The sequence below is a fragment of the Carassius auratus genome, chromosome 8, assembly GCF_003368295.1.
Source record: "Carassius auratus strain Wakin chromosome 8, ASM336829v1, whole genome shotgun sequence".
Taxonomy (NCBI): domain Eukaryota; kingdom Metazoa; phylum Chordata; class Actinopteri; order Cypriniformes; family Cyprinidae; genus Carassius; species Carassius auratus.
This window is the reverse complement of record NC_039250.1, coordinates 22377453-22398205: the sequence shown is the minus strand read 5'-3', so window position 1 is coordinate 22398205 and position 20753 is coordinate 22377453. Positions and strand designations below refer to the sequence as shown.

The 20753-nt window shown below is 36.9% G+C and overlaps 1 protein-coding gene across 2 annotated transcripts; it reads left to right on the top strand.

The window, feature by feature from the left end:
• Positions 1-12068: 12068 nt before the first annotated feature.
• On the top strand, positions 12069-20557 carry sypa (synaptophysin a). 2 transcript variants are annotated; one of them, XM_026270334.1, is made up of 7 exons: positions 12069-12175; positions 13682-13747; positions 16177-16301; positions 17115-17313; positions 18648-18839; positions 18990-19308; positions 19572-20557. In XM_026270334.1, exons 1-6 carry the CDS (start codon positions 12158-12160, stop codon positions 19272-19274), a joined length of 885 nt encoding a protein of 294 aa, XP_026126119.1. In that variant the 5' UTR covers positions 12069-12157; the 3' UTR covers positions 19275-19308; positions 19572-20557. The 2 variants fall into 2 exon arrangements, with proteins under 2 accessions (XP_026126119.1, XP_026126118.1); XM_026270333.1 differs by having other exon boundaries at positions 12070-12175; positions 19595-20556.
• Positions 20558-20753: the final 196 nt, after the last annotated feature.

Sequence of the window (20753 nt, the reverse complement as noted above, 5' to 3'; positions counted from 1 at the left end):
TCCATTTGGTCTGTTCTTCTTCCATTTCTTTCTCTCTAACTATATCTCTGTATTTTTTTGTCAGAGGGCTGGTTGCCATGAACATGCCCCTGAACAGTGATGGTACGGGTGACCTTCAACGCCACGCTGTTCGCCCTGGTCAGAACTGCTCTGAAAATCAAAACTGAGGGTCAGTATGGGCATCCACACAAACACACACACCCTCAGCATACTCATCCGCTTCACCGCTCTAATTAAGCTACCAGATGATTCATATGAAAGTGTGCTTTGCATATAAATACTGGAGCCCTTACATTGTCATGTTTTCTTTCATATTTAACTTCTCTGAAATCAGCCACATACAACACATATACTGTAGGTTTCCATGCAGAATATAATATGCAATTAAACCTTATGGGAAAGAATGAGACAAACGTGTGTAAAATGACATGGTCCTAGTAGCTGTGTAAGCTGATGTAGCTGCAAATGTGTTGTTCCTCAGGGAATCCTGATCAAGAGAACGAAGAGTTGAGAATCATCATAAAGAAGATCTGGAAGAGAATGAAACCCAAAATATTGGATGAGGTCATCCACCCCCAACTGGTGAGTTCTTTGTGGATCAGTTTTATTTAGTCTTTTAAAGGGGTGGTTGATTGCGATTTCACTTTTTTTTAATGTTCGTTAGTGTGTAATGTTCGTAAGTGGAAAGAAAAATTGGGGTTCACGTAAAAATCTATTCATATATGAATTGCCATTCTGACTTCTAAAGATTCTAAATGGATTCACAAGTTTCAAAAATCAATGTTCTAAAGCAGCGGTTCTCAGTCTTGTTCCTCACATCAGCCTGCTCTGCATCTCTCTCTCTCTCTCTTAGTCTCACAACACAACACACTGGACTAGCTAACCAGTTAGAGCCCTTTCTGTATTTCTGAGGGAGGGGCTTCAATAAAAGCAGGGATTTTTTTTTTTTTTTTTTTTTTACGAAGCATTAATACGTTAGACTGCACCCCATAAACACAATCAGACCCTGAAAAAAAGAGTCAACCAAACATCAGAAAATTACCACAATACACCAGAGTTGGGCAAAAATTTATGAATTGGCTCTGGTTTTATTCATAAGTGTGAATTTGGACAGAATTTTTTAATTTTAATTGGAATAACAGGAAGAGGAATTTACTGAATGGCAAAATAATAATATATCACCAAATAACACAAGAATAGATAGTTTAGGAACTATTAATAAGGCATCTGTCTTATAAATCTTGTAGTAAATTATTCTGGCAAATTTTCAGGGAAGATGAAATGCTCTTCCATCATGGTCTATAAATGGAAGTTAATTTATTATATATAATGACCTACATATAGGTAATATTGAAATGAACGTTTTTGTATGGGTGTTTGGCATTTCATACAGTGAATATTAATATCCGGTGTTTTCTGGAAATGGTCTATATGTTGTGGATGTGAAAACATTGATGAGTAATTTAGACTGACAAATTAAATATAGTATTAAATACAATATGTAATACTGTAAAAATTTAAATTTATTTATAATTGTGTTTAGTTTTCTGCCTCAACTCATATTTAACTGGCATTTAAAAGACTGCCTCAATTCAGTTCTGAATGCTGTTTCAGAACTAATTTGCAATGTTGCCATTTGCAACATTCTGTGTTGGTTCTTTTACAGAGGAAGAAGTGACTGTGGGCAAATTCTATGCCACATTCTTGATCCAGGACTATTTTAGGAAGTTCCGGAAAAGGAAAGAGAAAGTGGGTCTTAGGAGATTCAGAGAATGGTAACCCTTCAGCTCTACAGGTAGATCTCTATCCCAGCTTTTTATTTCAGTTGAGTCATTACAATATATCCGGGCACAATAGTAGCATTGCATTTGCACTAAATTAAATCACCAATCGCACTTGCACTAAATTAAATCACAAAAACAGATGACTTGACAATCATTTAATGAATTTGTACAAAATCCCACATTGAGAGATGATCCACTGAAGCAGACTAAACTTAAAAAAGCCTTCACCATAGAGCTGTGATCCTGGCTGTCTTCATTCTGAGTTTCTCTTTTTATCACTCTCTGTGGGTGTGCTGTCATTGGTAGTTTGAGGCTACATGTGTGGGTTTGTGTCCATGCTGCTTGCATTTTTTTTTTTTTTTTTTTTTTTTTTTTTTACAAACTGTCACAATATAAATTTCATCCTAAACAAAGGACTTATTTCTCATGACACAGGTGGGACTTGAACCCACAAACCCCATCTCCAGAGGCTGATACCTTATCCATTAGTTCTTTCCTCCCTGTTTAAAGTTCCTCTTGCCCTCTTGTCTTTTTTTTTAACTGATTTGTGGTCATTCTCATCCCTTCTCTCACTGTCTTTGGATGTGGCTGAGTATGTGTTCATGTCTCTCTTCCTGGTTGGTCTTGTGCCCTTGTCTTGTCTGGTCCTTTGTAGTTCCATGTTCTTGTCTATTTTGTTTATTCAGTTCTTCTAGTCCTGATCTTTTGTTTAGCATTTTTTGTTTGATGTTCAAGTTAGTTGTGTTGGTTAAATTGGTTATCATTCCTTATGTTACAGTGCTTTACTTTTTATCAGTTCTTGTTTTATTTATCCCCCTGCCTGCATTGGAGTAAGTCCTGTTCCAGTGGAGCCTTGTTCTTGTCTTTTTTGTGTTGTTAAGAGTTCCTGTCCTGACCTGTTCCCGTGAGTTCCTGCCACTGGGTCTCCCTGCTTGGTACTTGGTCTGCTTCATAGTTTGCGTTTGCATAGTAGCTCTCTGTCTGTTAATTGTGTTTCTCCCGTTGAATCACCTACACACCTCATTACCCTTTTGTATTGCTCTGTTTTGTTATAAACCCTTGTCACTCACTCTGTGATTGTGTCCTCCTTCCAGATCCCTGACAGCCATGTAGTCTTAATCAATAATTCTGCCCAGACAGCAAGCTGTTTCGGCCCAGATCCGGTCCACATCTGGGCCGAAACTGCTTGCTGTCTGGGTATACATAAACCGTGAAAAATCAACAGTATTGTTACCTTCTCTTTTAGCCCTATTTGGATTTAAATTGTCAGTTGTTTGGTTCACAACCTCAATCCATATCATATGATTCATCAAGACTTGCTTCAACTTCATTTCATCATTTAATAGACAGCTTAGCTTTGATAGGTTGATGATATCCAGTTTTCTACAATTTCAACATAAGGTTTGCAACTCAAGTGAGACTTAAACCCACAATTCCCAGTTCCAGAGATGATGCCTTATCCATTAGGCCTTCTTGCAAGTTTGAAAGTTTCAGTAATAGTAAGCACTCGCCTTGATAACATTACAGACTTTAGATTTTTCTCTTCTAGTAAACATCTACCAACCATTATGTTTACAGCCTCAGTCCTTCTCACATGATCTCAGCAAATATATTAAGCAGGACTTCAGTTTCAACTTAAATTTTCTCTTGTAATGCAAATTTTATAGTTTGCAACCCAGGGTGGGACTCGAACCCACAATCCCCAGCTCCAAAGGCTGATGCCTTATCTATTAGGCCACTGGGCCCTTCTTATGTTTAAAGCAGCCCTTTATGCCTAAAATCTTACCTGTTAAACTGCTTGACCAACATTTAGTGGTTTCTAAATTGTTTACATGTATTTTCCTTTGTGTTTTTGATGATTTGTTGAGCTGCATATATACTGTGGTGCCCTGTCTCTTTCCGCGTGCATCTGTGTCAGGCAGGGCTGCGAACTCTGCAGGACCTTGGGCCAGAAATGAGACTGGCCATGAACGAAGATCTGGAGGAGGAAGAGGAAGGTCTGGAGGAGGAGCAGGAGGAGGATGATTCTCTTTATAAGGTGCCTATCACTTGGACCATCAATATTATTTTGGAGCACAATTTAATTACTCTATTTTTAAATGAATGAACTGAAGCACATTACATTATTCTTATAAATTTGCTGAATAGAAAATTGTCCATTATATCCAAATAGCCAGAGACTGAAGGATTAGATAATTATTCAGAGGATGGGGGAATGTGATCTATTGAGATGAATGGTAATTTGAGCATGAATGGAAGTTAAAGATGAAGGTTTTGTGGTGTAGATGTTGTGGTTTGGTTGTTGAAATGCTCATATAATTTATTGCATGCCCTTCCCTTAGCATTCATCATATATCTAGGTGCATAATTTGTTTACACATCAATCATAGATTGCATTATTGCTTTTCTTACTTAAAGTGCACCGCCTGTAATGTAAGTCGAGTAATTATTAGTAGTCATTCTTGCACAAATATTTAAAGTGTTGTGAGTACTTGCATTGTTAGGAACGTGACCAAAAGACTCACAAACCAGGTGGGACTTGAACCCACAATCCCCAGCTCCAGAGGTCAATGCCTTATCCATTAGGCCACTGCGCTTCTACTTGATCTTATTTTTGATATTGTATAGGTTCAGCCACAAGCATATACTTACATAGTCTTTAGTGTCACATGATCCATCAGAAATCATTCTAATAGGTGCCCAAGAAACATTTCTTATTATTGCAAACAGAATGCAAATAGAATGTTTAAAAGAACAGCATTTATTTGGAACATCATAAATGTCTCTGCTGCCACTTCTGACTAATTTAATGTGATGTTTTCAAATTATAATTGTTAATATTATTCATATATATATATATATATATATATATATATATATATATATATATATATATATATATATATATATATATATATATATATATATATATATATATAATAAAAAATGGCTATGATTTGGAGTGTTTCCTTTTTTGCATTACATATATTTTAATACAATATATATATATTTTTTTCTTCTCTTGCTCATATTGCTGGCCTCTTAGAACGAAAATGGCTATGCAGGCCACGCTGAGCCCTCAAGCAAAAGCCGGCGCTCCTCTTTGGCCACTACTTCCAGTGGTGCTCCTCTTCCTTTCTCAGGAGAAGGCATCTTGAACGGCGGACTGGGACGTAGGAGCTCCTTAGCAAAAACACAGAACAGGAACGGTGCTCTGGAACACGAGGATTTCAGAAGAAGAGACCGCATGCGTTCCTCCTTTCATAACCAACACAAGAATGGTGTGATTGACCAGCTGCCTAGAAGGTAAATCTAGTTGTTTTTCCACTGTATTTATTTATATTAAACCTCATATTAATGATGTAATTTATTGGTTATTAATTTTGCACACTGTTTTTGTTTGATAGATCATCATACTACAAATACCCAAGGTAAGCATTCAGCACAGTCTGCAGCACCACCCTTACCCTTCTCTGTTCCTGTCTGCCGTTCTCTCAGTCTCCTGCTGACTGCAGGTTTCCTCTTTTCTCCCTCAGGAGGGACTCCAGGGACAGATTCTCCTCTCCGCTATCTCGGCGAGAGGAAGGTGGTGAGTACCCTGGAGAGCAGCGCTTCTATGGAAAATATGAGGACAGCGAGAGCGTCATCTCTAGAGAAAGGTACTCAGAAAGTTTTGCCTGTGCCTGAATGAATGAATTCATATTTTGAAGCTGATTAACCTTATGAATTATAATAATACATACCTCAGGCATGGTTATCCAGAGGACAGCACAATGTTCCCGGCACATAGAGACATGTATGATGGACACTCTATGAGACACCCTGTCCTACAGTAATCATTATGGACACAGTTATGGTGAAGGCAGGAGGACAGCACGGAGACGCCTGCTGCCTGCAACGCCTACTGGTAAAATCTATTATTATAATATTGTGTGTATGTATTATAAGGGATTGTACTTACTTACTTCACTGTTTTGCATTATTATTATTATTTTTTGTCTGTTTCTCAGGGAGAAAGGCTTCATTTAACATACAGTGTTTAAGAAGGCAAGATAGCAGCGATGATCTGCCCATCCCGGGAACATACCATCAGAACTCCCCACCCTGCAGAGCGCGTTCACAGGTAATGTTACAATATCATTTTTGTCCATGACACACTATCAGATGTGTTGGTTTACACTTTATTTTAAGGTTTCCTTGTTACAGGGTAGTTTTAAAGTACTGAGTAATATTAATTAACTACATGTACTTCCTATATGGTTAGGGTTAGGGTTAGGATTAGGGTTTGGGTTACTTGCATGTAATTATGTGTTATTAATTGTAATTATAATATTAAGTACATGTATTATGTGTAATAAGGACACCTTAAAGGGGGGGGTGAAATGCTCATTTTCACTCAATATCCTGTTAATCTTGAGTACATATAGAGTAGTACTGCATCCTTCATAAATCCAAAAGGTCTTTAGTTTTATTATATTCATAAGAGAAAGATAGTCTGTACCCGATTTTTCCCGGAAAAACACGACCGGCTAGAGGCGTGACGTGTGGGCGGGGCTAAAGAATCACGATCGCGAATAGGCTTTTGCGTTGAGAGCATGTGGAAGCTGTGACATTACCATGAGGGAAAACCCATCATCCAAAACAAACCATGGCTTACAGTCAGATTCAGCCGTTTATTTATGATCCAGAATCAGATCCAGAGGCTGAAACTGAGCGAAAGCAGCAGCAGCAACGACTCGCTCCGAGCGGGGCTCGAACCCGGGTCTCGGCATGGGAGGGGACGCACTAACAAGGAGTCAGAGATATTTGAAGCAGTTTTACTCACCGCCTGCGGTTCCAACACAAGATCATGACCCTTTTTCGTTGGGATTGCATCACCCTTGAGAAAATTAACGATAAGCAAATCCGTCGACAAACTGGGCCTTGTGAACAAGCATCTTCGAAATGCAGGGAACAAACAAAAACACTTGCACAACTCCGTTGATGCTCTGTAAAAATAAACTCCATCCACTGGTCCCTTAATGCTGTTTTTTTTTTTTTGGTAATCTGTGCAGGGTTGCCTTGCCCTGGCAACCAAAAACACACTTCTTTTGTGACTTTTCGCGACGCTCTCGCTCTGATCAGTGAAATGTCTGCTCAGCCTCACTATACGGGAGCGCGCGCTCTTCCGGCAGAAGAGCCTTAGGACCCATATAAGGAAATTCCGCTCCATCTAACGTCACACAGAGCCATACTCGAAAAAAACTTTCCGAAACTTGTGACAAACCGGAAGGAGTATTTTGGGAACAAAAATACTCCTTCAAACGTACAACTTAATTTTCGAAACTTTGTCCATGTTTAGCATGGGAATCCAACTCTTTAACAGTGTAAAAAACTGAGTATGCATGAAATAGCATTTCACCCCCCCTTTAAAATAAAGTTTTACCAATGTGTTCTTTTTGTTCTGACATCTTCTCCAATGTTACAATTACATCATTTTCATAATGCACATATTTACTTTTTTATTTATTATATTGTTTATATGTTTATTCACTGAATGAGGTGGCATAGACTATAAAAAAAATTATTGCAATAAATCTACATTTCTAATGCATTTGGTTTAATATTTTACTCTTTTCCCAGACCTAGTCTTTCAATTGATACAGTATATTAATTAAATAAGAATTATTTTAACTACTGTGAAACAAATTGCTAAATAAATGTGTATATAGCTTAATATACATTGTGTAAAAATTATTTTTATATATTACATATTAGGGCTTGCATTTCAGTCTCAAGAATGTGCTTTGCTAGCACTGCTCAATAAATACATTTTTGAAAAGGTTTATTAGTGGCTAAATTGTTGTGATAATATGTAACCATGTGTGAAATATGTTTGTGCGAAAATATATATATTTTTTATGTATTTAGGATGCAAAAAAAAAATGTTAATTGTGAAATTAGTCTTAGCAGACCCATTAAAATAGCTTGAATAGGATTTTATTTTACAAGATGCCTAAACTTGCAACTTGCCTGTAGTTGAAGAAACACCTTATCTTCACACAGTTCACAGTTCCTGATTGTCAACTGCTTTTTATAACTGAAGTGACTCCATTGAATATTAACAAGTCATAACATTATGACTCAGTCTGTTTCTTTCTCACCCTCTTAGGGATACAGCAGCTACGATTCTCGTCACGGCAGCGCTAGATCGTCCACAGGTTCAACAGCATCCTGGGCAAACACCGGCCCTCGACAGAGTCGTCTGCTTTATGCTCCCCTTATCCTAGTAGATGAGGAGGGAGCAGGAGGGGCTGGAAATGTAGGCATCTGGGACAAAAAGTCCAGTGCCATGGGAGTTCCTGCGTCAGTTCGGCATTCCAGTTCAGGATGGTACTCGGGACCCTCTACGGGTGGAGGGGGGCAGACGTATAGAGCCTACACCACCCTCAGAGTCCCCACCCAACTCAGTCCTCACTACAGCGAGAAGAGAGGCAGTGCTGACAGTCTGGTAGAAGCGGTAGGAGTAGAGAAACACTAAAGCAACATTGTGATAATAAAATTATGGACACATTACAGCTTGACTACATCAATATTACAGTAACATTATAACGTGTTACAACTAAAACAACATTAAGGCAACATCGAGGGAACATTACAGAAAAATGACTATATTTATGTTGTATGTCTATTGAGTTTGACATGTATAGTGCCATAAGTCACTCCAGATCTTTCTCTATTTGCCATCCTCAGGTCTTGATCTCTGAGGGTTTGGGATTGTATGCCAAGGACCCCAAATTTGTAGCCTTTGCCAAGCGGGAGATTGCAGACGCCTGTCACATGACCATAGATGAGATGGAAAGTGCTGCAAGTGATCTCCTGAGTCGTGGGGGCTCAGGGGAGAGTCAAGGCTTCCTAAACCACACAGACATGGGACCTATATACAGTGATGAGGAGCCCATCAGGAGCCACGAGGAAGAGGAACTGGCTGATGAGATGACTTGTGTTACATCTTTCTGAATAACAGATAAAGAGCTGATCTGGATGTCAGTGGGTGGGGCAACAGAATCCTGACTGACCAATCACATCGTTCATGCTGCTCTGAGTCACAGAAAGACTCTGCTGAGAATGGTGGTTTAGTTCTGAAACACTGTGACCGGTTCTTACTCAATCTGTGAAAGTGACCAGCTCCAGTTTACCCTGTCAACATGGCAGTTTTACATTCTTTAAATTCAGATTTCTGAAAGGACTCATTTTATAAACAGCTTATGTTGTTGAACATTTTATATATGTTAATGTTTTTAATCCATCACTCTGTTGTTTATTTTTAAGCATCATTTACAGAGGGATTATCTGTACCTAAAATATACAGTATTTTAAATTATTGAAATAATTTTCAAAAAATACTTAAACTAAATTAAATTTTAATAAATAATTGAAATATTAACACTTAATAATTTTACAGGTTTGTCTCGCATTTTGTGTATATTTCTGTTAATTTGTTTTTTGTTTTCCATGATGGGCTCCAGTATTGTTTAATCATCTTTGAATATGGTTTAAAATAGATCATGATATTGGAACAAAACGCACACTGTTAAAGAGAAACAAATTACTTGTGTTGGGTTGAACATCCTGGCTGTTATTTCAAGGACATTTTTTTGACAATAAAATAAAAAACATGTTTTTTTTTTTTAAGTTGTTTAATTTTGTATTTTGTTATTATCATTACTTAATTGTTTTATTTTTATATTCTAGTTTTATACATGTGGTGATTTTGCAATGTTGTTGATATGCCTACGGTACTTTAGTCTTGTCAGATTCCTTTCACTGATAATACCCAGAAAAACAGCCGCAGACACAGTGATCTATTCAGAAGGACACTGTGCCCTATTCATGGGTCTCATGCAGTAAAAATAGAAATTACTGAACATTTTCTAAAAAATAAATGAACACAGATTGCAGATGTGAACTTGTCTGTCATACCACATCTCTATGTAATCCCCAGCATTTGCTCCCTTCCCTAACAATTTAAATTATTGAAATAATTTTCAAAAAATACTTAAACTGAATGAAATTTTAATAAATAATTGAAATATTAACACAATAATTTTACAGGTTTGTCTCGCATTTTGTTTATATTTCTGTTATTTTGTTTTTTGTTTTCCATGATGGTCTCCAGTATTGTTTAAACGTCTTTGAATATGGTTTAAAATAAAACATGTAATTGGAACAAAAAGCGCACTGTTAAGAAAAAACAAATTACTTGTGTTGGGTTGAACATCCTGGCTGTTATTTCAAGGACACTTATTTTGTCAATAAAATAAAAAACACGTTTAATTTTGTATTTTGTTATAATGTTTACTTAATTTTTTTATTTTTTTATTCCAGTTTTATACATGTGGTGATTTTGCAATGTTGTTGATATGCCTACAGTATTTTAGTCTTGTCAGATTCCTTTCACTGATAATACCCAGAAAAACAGCCGCAGACACAGTGATCTATTCAGAAGGACACTGTGCCCTATTCTCATGCAGTAAAAATTTAAATTACTGAACATTTTCTAAAAAATAAATGACCACAGAATGCAGATGTGAACTTGTCTGTCATACCACATCTCTATGTAATCCCCAGCATTTGCTCCCTTCCCTAACAATTTTACTTCATTAGTGTAAATATACAGAACAATATTAATAGAACCGCTTCACATGGAATATTATATTAACTTAAGGTTTATTACATTCTGAATTATGTTTGTAAACAAATATAAAGATGAAATGTTTCCACTCATTGCAATCTGTCATTTTTATAATATCATGGAGAATTATGGCCATTTTAATTTGTGAAAACTGAGCCAACTTAGCCATTTTGTGAGAAAGCTTTTTGCAAAGCCAATTTGTAATACAAAATGCAGCAAATCATGTCAAGGATCGGAGGCCTAATGAGGCATCAACTTCTGGAGCTGGGGATTGTGTGTTCAAGTTCCACCAGGGTTGCTTTATATGTGTTTATTAGATATGTGCCCAAATTGTTTGGCCAGAGGAAAGATATATGATTAATATTTAGTGTTCTCTATCAAGGGAATTTAGAACATTTCTCAGCCTCTTTTCCAATAGTGAAGTTATGGATATTGAAGCACATGAGTTTTGTCACTGAGATACTTTCATAACATGAAGAGAGAACCTCTAATTATAGTGTTTTATTAGCAATGAGAAGAACAGCTGCAGGCCCCTGGGCTTCATAAGGAAGAAGTAGAGTGAGGAAAGAATATAGTTTATCATGAGTCTGCCTTTTGTGCTTATATTTCTAAGAGAGAATATTTATCACAAAAAAAGCACCAAAAGCTCTAGATATTATACAATTATAATATGACATGTTGTTATATTACAAAATTGCATACTGTATATCAGAATTAAAAAAAAAATTAATATGAGTATTAAATATAGCTAAAATATCAAATTAAATATATAAAATACATTATGGATATAATTAAGCCTAGACTGCAAGTGCTCTTTTTTCTTTCAAGAATTTTTAGCTGAGATTTTTAGAACTATTTTCATGTTTTAGCATTTCTTTATTAAACGAGTTTTTATTTTTTCCATCTCTAAAAATAGTGTGTGAGTCATCATCGTCAGTCCAACTCTGTATGGTTACTTCCCACAAGGAGAACATTCTATTCACACCTTCCTTATAGTCTGTGAAAGATCTTAATAAATATAGTATGAGTTCATTACGAAATTTTAACAAGATTTAAGATGAAAATATGAAGTTCGATACAGGCCTCCAGCATGCAATCTTCTTTAGCCCAGTGAAATCCTGAGTTAGCAACTGTAGCTCCAGAATATTCTCACACCCCTACATCATTCTCATATAGAGCTAGTTATTCATAACTGTGATGTTTTTCATGTTGTTGTTGAAGACTCTCATGCATTGTTGGTATTTCCCAAATGGCATCTTGACGTTCCACCGAACCACTGCAAAATGAAACGATCTAATTCAATCTCCGCATTTACGTTAGTGGCCGCCGGATCTGGTGGTCAGTGGTCAATCACATTCATAATTTACGGCATCTGCAGCGCGAGCAGCCTGCCATCGAAACAACTCATTAGAAGGGGAAATATCATATTTGAGAGAATCACTGAAGATACAGCTAGAAGAAGCAGGTGAATTGTAACAGTTTAATGATCTCATTGCTCTACAGCGATCAGGGTCGGTCGGTTCATCCCGCTCGGCTCTTTGCGCACCAAAAACGCCTTCTAGTTCTCGAAGCGCGTGAGTGACGCAACTGAAGCAGCCGTTCTGTCCATTTTCCCTCCCCCTCCGTGGGCTGTTCCGCTTCCATCACTCGCCTCCCCCCGATTATAGCTGTTTCTCCTATCTACGAGCAGGCGACTAACATGGATGTTGTAAATCAGGTAGGGCATTTGGGTTCGAAATGATTTTAGCATATTATTGACGTGATTATATATGTTTTTTCGTTTGTCTTTCAGTTGGACAGTCATTGTATACGATTTAAAAAAAAGCGCTTAGAAATGATGGTGGAAAATTCTTATAAGCAGAGGCGTCCTGCTGATGCAGTCCTTCTGTCCACTGATACAGTATTTCAAGGAGCTTTCTTTCGTGCCATCCTATATTTTCGTTTTAAACACATGCTTGGCGTTATGGTTTCTGTATAGTAGCCTATTTTACACAAATCGGATGAAGCGCTCGATTTGTTAGACATATTGAAGTATTTGTAGAAGGCTGCAATACATGCATTTATTATGCATTTATAAAATGCACGTTTATTGGTATGATTTTAAATTACATTTACGTTTAGTTCATAAGCGTAACATCAAACCAAAGCGAATGGATGAGGCCCTTTATCACATACAGATGCGGTCGTAGATACGCTTTAAAATGGCAGCTGACTTCCATCCCAATACTGTCTGTGACTGTGTGACTTTCAGCTATAAGCCCAGGCCTTTCTGTCTCATTGTTTTTATTTAGGCTATTTATTAATATCAGGCAATATAGGCAGTGATCGAGGAATCGGTGTCTACTGAATATGACACACAATCATATAATATTATTTATTGATTGCTTATATTACAGAACATTGTCTGATGCAAATTTTTGCAAACTTCATTCGTGTGTAACCCAATTTTATATATTGCAATGAATAATTAAATCGCGTAAAGATGAGATCTAAATCGATGTACTACTGATCGATTGATTTATTTATGTATTAGCAAGGAGGACCATCCTCACGGGCAAACAATGGTGTCGTGTAAAACCGCACCTTCCTACGTCACTATGTCCGAGTAAAATCAGTATCACATACCAAAGGGCTGATTTAGCAAATATTTCCAAATATCAATAATGCCGTCATGCATGAAGGAGAAAAAACTGTCACATTTAAGCGGCACATTTAAGATATGTGTCCTCAATTAAGGGCCTTGCATTTTCCAGATTGTTAGAGAGAAGGTTTTTTTTTATGATATTGGCGTGCAAAATGGTTTCAGAAATCTCTGTCGGTTGCTGCTCGGAAGCTCGGGGGCTCGGAGATGGCGGTGACGCGCGCGCAGGCGGTCTGGCCATGGTTCAAGGTCCCGAGACTCACCTTCACTTCCTTTGCTTTCAGCGTCAGAGATATTAAGAATGTTTGGACTATAAATTATGTTTTTTGTCTCCTCCTGTTACTGCTTTGATAGGTTTGTGGGGGGGGTTTTTTCGACAGTGGCTTTACAGTAGCAGATGCTATGCGTAGGTTTCACAATCGCTTCAAAATAAATTGGCTCTTTATATGAGCGAAGGGGCCTGTTTGTGCTATGAGTCATCGTGGTGAAGACACATCATCCATAACACTTTCATCTATCTATCTGTCCGTCTGTCTGTCTGTCTGTTTGTCTAACGTTTTTCACATGTTGTTTTTTTGACAGTTGGTTGCCGGTGGACAGTTCCGGGTGCTGAAAGTCCCACTGGGCTTTATCAAAGTCTTACAATGGGTAAGTTATAATGTATATATATATATATATATATATATATATATATATATATATATATATATATATATATATATATATATGTGTGTGTGTGTGTGTGTGTGTGTGTGTGTGTGTGTGTATAGGCTATATAAGATGGTATGTTAATAATTTTAGTACATAAATGAATTTCAGACATAAATGTATTTACTTGAAGAACTGCAAAGCACATGTGTCAATCATGTATTATAGTTGAGAAGCGACATAAGCTATATCCAAACATGGTGAAATCACACTTTTCATATAATAGATGCCTCATTATATCTAAGACATTATGTAAACCTTAAACTTGAAAATCAAACATATGGAAGCATTCAACACCAGTAGACTTTACACTTGCTCCACAGTACGCAGTCTGTTGCAAACATTTTGGGTTTCTATATAGTCAGTAATTTCCTCAGCCTGGCCAAAGATTGAAGAATACCCTTAACGGGACTTTAGCTTGGATTTGGAGTTGGCTTCTTAAAAGCTGTAACTGGTTCCCATTTTACCAGCTTAAAACTTTAGACATACAGTACACATACCAGAGGAGATTCAGTTTAATATAACTGTAACATAAAAACAGATTTGTGTGTGTTTGAAATTACTTGTAAATAAACTGGCAGCAGTAATACATAACATTTGTGGGCCTAAAACATTACATAATAGTTCATTTTTAATCATACAAATACAGAACACTGAATGACTTATTTTATTACATCTTATTGAATTATTTTGTGTTAAATTGCTAAGTTTTCATTTCAGTACTGAAGGAACCTAGTAGAAAAATGTAGGAGGTTTTACCACAATCGTCGATGCTGTTCCTGTTCTGTGTAATTTGACATTTGAACATTTTATATTATATCAGTTTATTTAAAAGCGCAGTATAATTTTCTAACTGTTGTGTAGGCTACTGCGTTCATTCAGGCAAGGTAAGTACATGGCCAGTATAATTAACGTATAGCCTATACAAAATTACAGTTAGAAAGATGCTTTGTTTATGAATGACCACAGCAGAGATATCTGGTATAATATGAATAAACGTAAAAAATGTGCACCGGGGTAAACGCACCGTAAACACACCGTGAACGCACGCACCGTTATCGATCACGCACGTGGGAGAACACGCACAGTTGCAGAGTATAAGTGCCCTCTATTGGTCACACGGTGCTTCTTTACTTTGTACGAAGTGAAAATGGCACCAAATAACAGACTTTGTAGTAAAATGCTGAACAAGACTATATTTGTATATCCTGCCTGTACTCTCTCTTGCACTAGAACAACCATCATTCTAATAATTCAAGATCATTTATCTCTTTATTTAAGTAATACAGAACTGTTTGGACGTATTACAATTCTCCAAATCAGCATTTGTGTATAAGCTTACTGTTGATACAGTTGCTCAGTTTAATTGATTCACTGAACCACGAAACTCAGTTTAATTCAATTGGGTTGCTTTCTTTTCTGACCTTGGTAATGTGAGCTGATCTGATTTTGTTTGATTTGATCAGATTTGATTAGTTTGGACTGTCTTGTGTAGTGTGTAGCCTGCCTGACTAATGAATTAATTGTCTCTCTTGGACCTTGTCTGGTCTGGTGTATACTGGGCTATGTGATTTGTTTTTTCTATCAGGAGTTGTTAAGGCTTTTTGCTTTGTTTGTACAATAATTGCATTCATATGTGTTATGTATGGTTAAGTTACTCAGTTGGTTATCAGTCTTTGTTTAGATGCCTTTGTCTCTTGACCTCATTTGACTTGTTTGGTCTGCCTTTGTTTAGCATGGTCTACTGTGGCTTGATGTTTGCCTATTTTTTTAGTTTCCTGTGATGATTCCTGGGCTCATAACAGTGCCCAGCTCAGCTATATGACAGATGGCAGAGTATCTCAGTGAAATTTAATAGCTTCATTCTCCATTCAGTCCCTCCACCAGGCAAAGTCCATAAGTAATCTCTATGACTCTAAATCCTGAAAGGAAAAATAAAAAATAATGTCAGGATGCTGCTGTCACATGGTGAAAGATGCTTTCATTTGGTTTATTTAGTCTCTATTTTAATTGCATTCATACACACCTCCTACAGTAAACCATTTTTATGTGTAAAATATGGCATTATCACATTTGCACCAGTCTTCACAAATTTCCTCCCTGATGTGTGAATGTGAGTCTTCAGATGAAAATGTAAAGAGAACATTCTGTTTCTTTTTTTCAGTCCCAAACCTTGACCTTCATAGTCAAACAACCTTCTAGTCACTAAACGTGATACATGTGAAACACTTGTTAAGCAAAGAGAAGGTGCTAGCTATGGCAAGGTCATGGGCTTGTTTCATAAATGCATAAAATGATCAAATGTATTACCTTGAATGCATTTGAATAAAACCATCTGCCAAATGCATAAATATAAACCTCTTTTCCAGGTGTTTGCCATCTTTGCATTCTCCACCTGTGGGAGTTACTCCGGCTCCTTCAGGATGAGCGTGGAGTGCAGAAACAGATCAGACAGTGACCTGAAAATAACTGTGGATTTTGAGTATCCCTTCAGGTACCTCTGTCTTTTTAGACCTGTGTGATCATATCAACGTTTTACTTGTTTATCAGTATGCAATTTTTCAGGAACAGCTTTTAATGCAGTACAAAGTCAGTCCCTCTGGTGTTTTATTTGGCAGGGCTTTCAAATTATCAAATGATGATCCCCTGATCATTTGCTTCTTTGCCTTTTTTGATGCGTTTTACTATGCATCAATTGATCCAAATGATCAAGATCCCCTGATACGAGGGTTCCACTTCCTAAAATATAACTACATGCAGTATATAAGACCCTTTTATACTTTGTGGGAAAATTAGTAAAGTTTTTTATTACTTTTATTTAAAATATAATGTTTTATAGCATCATATTATATATTATTCCTGTTACAAAAGATCTTGATTAAATTCTAATTGGTAAAATTTAATTGTTTAGTTATTTCCCTGTTGAAAAAAAAAGGCATATACTGGTTAGGTATGTTTTGAAGCATGGTAGCTGGTTTGAGCTGGTTTAAGATGGTCTATCTATCCTTTTTTAATATACAATATTTTTCTCTGAACCCCATTTTGAAATTTTTATTAAATTCTGGTGCTTCTGAGCACATATTGTTAAGCATTTAAGTAGAGTTGTTTGTAATCCTAAGTACACTAAATATGTAAAAAAAAAAATCCTTTTCTTCATGATTCATAATCCAAGGTGAACTGTTTCTCCTGCCCATTGAGATTTGGTGTAGTAACTCTAAATTAGGCTAAATTGTAAATGTGCTGAGATGCCCAACTTTGAAAGTATTATGGTTCTGTCAGTAACCCGGTTCCCCTGTATCTCCTTCAGGCTCCATCAAGTGTATTTTGATGCCCCTGTCTGCAAGAATTCCCAAAAGGAGCGTTTCTTCCTGGTTGGGGATTACTCATCCTCAGCAGAGTTCTTCGTCACCATAGGCGTTTTTGCATTCCTGTATTCAATGGCAGCTCTCAGCATCTATGTCTTTGCCTTTGAGAAATACCGTGAGAACAATAAAGGACCACTTATTGTAAGTTCTCTTCTTTAATACATAAGCACTAAAGCATTGGTTTACCCAAAAAATTTTAATCTGCTCTTATTTACTCATCTTGCACCACCAGAGACATTGAAGGGGACAAGTATAATTAGAAATGGCCAAATTGTCCCCCCAAATACTTTCTGTTCTTGTACTGATGTGCTGCAATCCATTAGGCAGTGCTCTTGTATTTCAGAAAAGGTTTAAAAAATATTTTTTTGTGTGGTCCGTCTCAGTGGTCTGACAGCAGGTGTCAGTGTCAAAATTGTCATAGTAGCACAGTGTGAATTCCAGCACCAAGCGTCAGTTATAACACCGAGAGAGAGCAAGGTAAAATAGAAGTAGTGAAACATTTAGTATTTGACAATTGTTTTGAATTGGAAATATGGTATCATTTACATTATTTGTGTAATTCCTAACCGAATGTGATGAGACAAGAATGTTTAGCATTTTCGGCATACAAATAAGAATCAGCATATTTGCGAATAGTTCAAACTGATTGCTTTTATACTAGAATTAGACCTAGCAAATTCTTCAACATTCTATTCTATTCTAAAAATCTCCATGAAATGTTGATGACCTTGATATGAATTTTTTTTTTTTTTAGCATTGACTTTGTAATGACACGAGGGTGTGTAAACAAAGATAGAATGTAGAATTCTGGGTGAATTATTGATGTAGCAGCTCAGTGTCTCATTCAACACTAGACAATATGGCAACACTTTAGAATACTTTTCCATCTTTAATGAATAACTTCACAAGAACAAAGTCTAATGCGCTATTAACATTCTAGTAACTACTATTAACTAACAAGAAGCTCTGACTAATGATTTAGCAAATAATAGCGCTCAGTTGAAACTGGTAGTTCACTATTAGCTAATCAATAGCTGCTATTTTTTCATATATCCTGGAGAACTACTAAGAAGTACTGTGTACAGGTTCACAATTAATGTGAATTATGCATAATGTATGATTAATTCTAAAGTAAAGATCATGCTAACCCACTAGTAATGACGCAAGGATGACCAAATCCTTTTAAAGGAACTACTAATTACTTTGCATCAGTATTCTAAAGTGAAAAGCATGACAACTACTAAATTAGTAAAAAAATAACTGATTAGCTAATAATGAACGACCACATTCGACTAAGCACTATTACTCACTACTTCATTAATCAGAGTTTCTTGTTAGATACTTGTAGCTACTAGAGTGCTTATATTGGTTACTCATGTGTTCTTGTGTAGTTATTAATTAATGATGCAACAGTATTCTAAAGTGTTACCGACTGTATATTCACGTATAATTCTATATGAATAATTTGATTGCAGGATTTTGGTGTGACGTGTGTATTCACCTTCATGTGGCTGGTGAGCTCGGCAGCATGGGCCAAGGGCTTGTCTGATGTCAAGACAGCTACAGACCCAGAGAAGGTTCTAGACCTGGTCCCCGCTTGTGAACAGGAAGGCAACCACTGCCGTGAAGTTAACGACCCTGTCATGTCTGGTCTTAATACTTCTGTGGTGAGTCTTAATACTTCTGCTTGGCCATACAGAAAATCCCCTTACTGATAAAAATCCATTTTTATGCAGGTCTTCCACTGTCTCTTTTGTGATTAGAGCAAACTTTGAAACTGAATTATAAACCTTGTTTTTATTTACTTTTCTCTCCAGGTCTTTGGCTTCCTCAATCTGATCTTGTGGACGGGTAACCTGTGGTTTGTATTCAAGGAGACCGGGATCATCGCACCATTTATGCGCCAACAGCCCCCCCAGGAGAAGCAGCCTGCCCCTGATTCCTATGGGCAGGGAGGTTATGGGCAGCAGGACCCATACGCCGGCTCCCAGGGAGGCTACCAGCCCGATTACAGCCAGCAAGGCTACAATCAAGGTGGAGACTACGGTCAGGGTGGATATGAACAGCAGGGGGCACCCACCTCCTTTTCCAACCAGATGTGAGCGAAGAAGTATCTGAGGAAGCAGGAGATGGCTGGTGAGTGCTGATGTGATGCTTTGATATTGAAGGTTTATTATTGGCTGACATGTAATCAATCATGCCCGACTGGCTTTTTTTGCTTTTAAATTGTTTTTGGCATCCCTTTTAGCTCACTTAAAGTTCATCTTTAAACCTTGTCACTTAAAGTGAATCTTTACAACTTAAATCCTTATGACTTCAATTCATGTTTATTTTGAAAAAATAGAATGGAATCGATCAGTTATTGACCAGAATTTGAACGGCTGCATAATCTCAAATAGTGTGTCTCACCGTCTCTCCACAGAAAGACGTTGATCGTGTGACTCTAGCAGTGTGGTGCCTGAACCCTACCCACAACCCCACACTTCTCCCTGTTTGTGCATCTGTGCTTACGTCTGTGAAAGATAAGAGGGGCGGGAGGGAGGGAGGGAAGGGAAGGGGTCTATTCCAAAATCACATATAGATGGGAGGGGGATAGAGCGGAGGAAATTTTAATGTGCTGTTTATTATTGTGATGTATACAACTAAAAAAGTTTGATCAAATTTCATAACACTTGAATACTGTACCAAAATATATGAAAAAGTATATGAACCCTATATGAATTTTGAATTGATGATGTTGACAATAGTAATGCTAAACTTGAGAGAATGTATTTGTCTGTGCTGTATAGATATCATTATAAACAAATATATAAATATAAATATTTACTTAAGATGTGTATGGGATTATTTATTATTTAACTGTAGTCTAGTTCAATTTAGAGACCCTAAATAAATCTAATAATAATTATGTGAAAAAAATTCACAAAGCCCCACAGAATTTGTTCCTTGAAAATGTTTACCTCTGGTGGGTCGTGCTTCGGTACAATTTGTTCCATTTCTATGTTGACCTCTTTTGTTTCGGTATTTTGTTGGTTTTCATTTCTTCATGGGTGGGATGGAGCACTGATGTGACTGAGACTGAGGCGGTGGGGAGCGTCCAGGGCTACCGTGGGCAGAATCATTCCTAAACTCATGGAGGGACCACATTATTTCAACCAGCAAGAAAAAACGGTCAAGGGTATATTAAAGCATTTCTCATTTCCTGACTGAAAATGTTGACTCTGTTTAGTACTCTCTTTTTCAAATATTTGTCTTATGAAAAGCACATGCATTCACAGTACAGAATTAGCGTCGTTTTTCATGACACAATGCATCTGAGTGCTGTGTTGATGTAGTGCCATTTAAGTTAGAGGATGCTAAAAATAGATCTATATATATATATATATATATATATATATATATATATATATATATATATATATATATATATATATATATATATATAGACTGGGGTTTTGTTTGTGTTGTGTAAGAACCGCCGAATAGAGAGAATTAATCCTGTGTGTTGAGATATCAGTTATGTAGATATACGTGCCAGTTTCAATTTCATCAATATTTTCTTGTTTCCCTCTCTCAAAAGC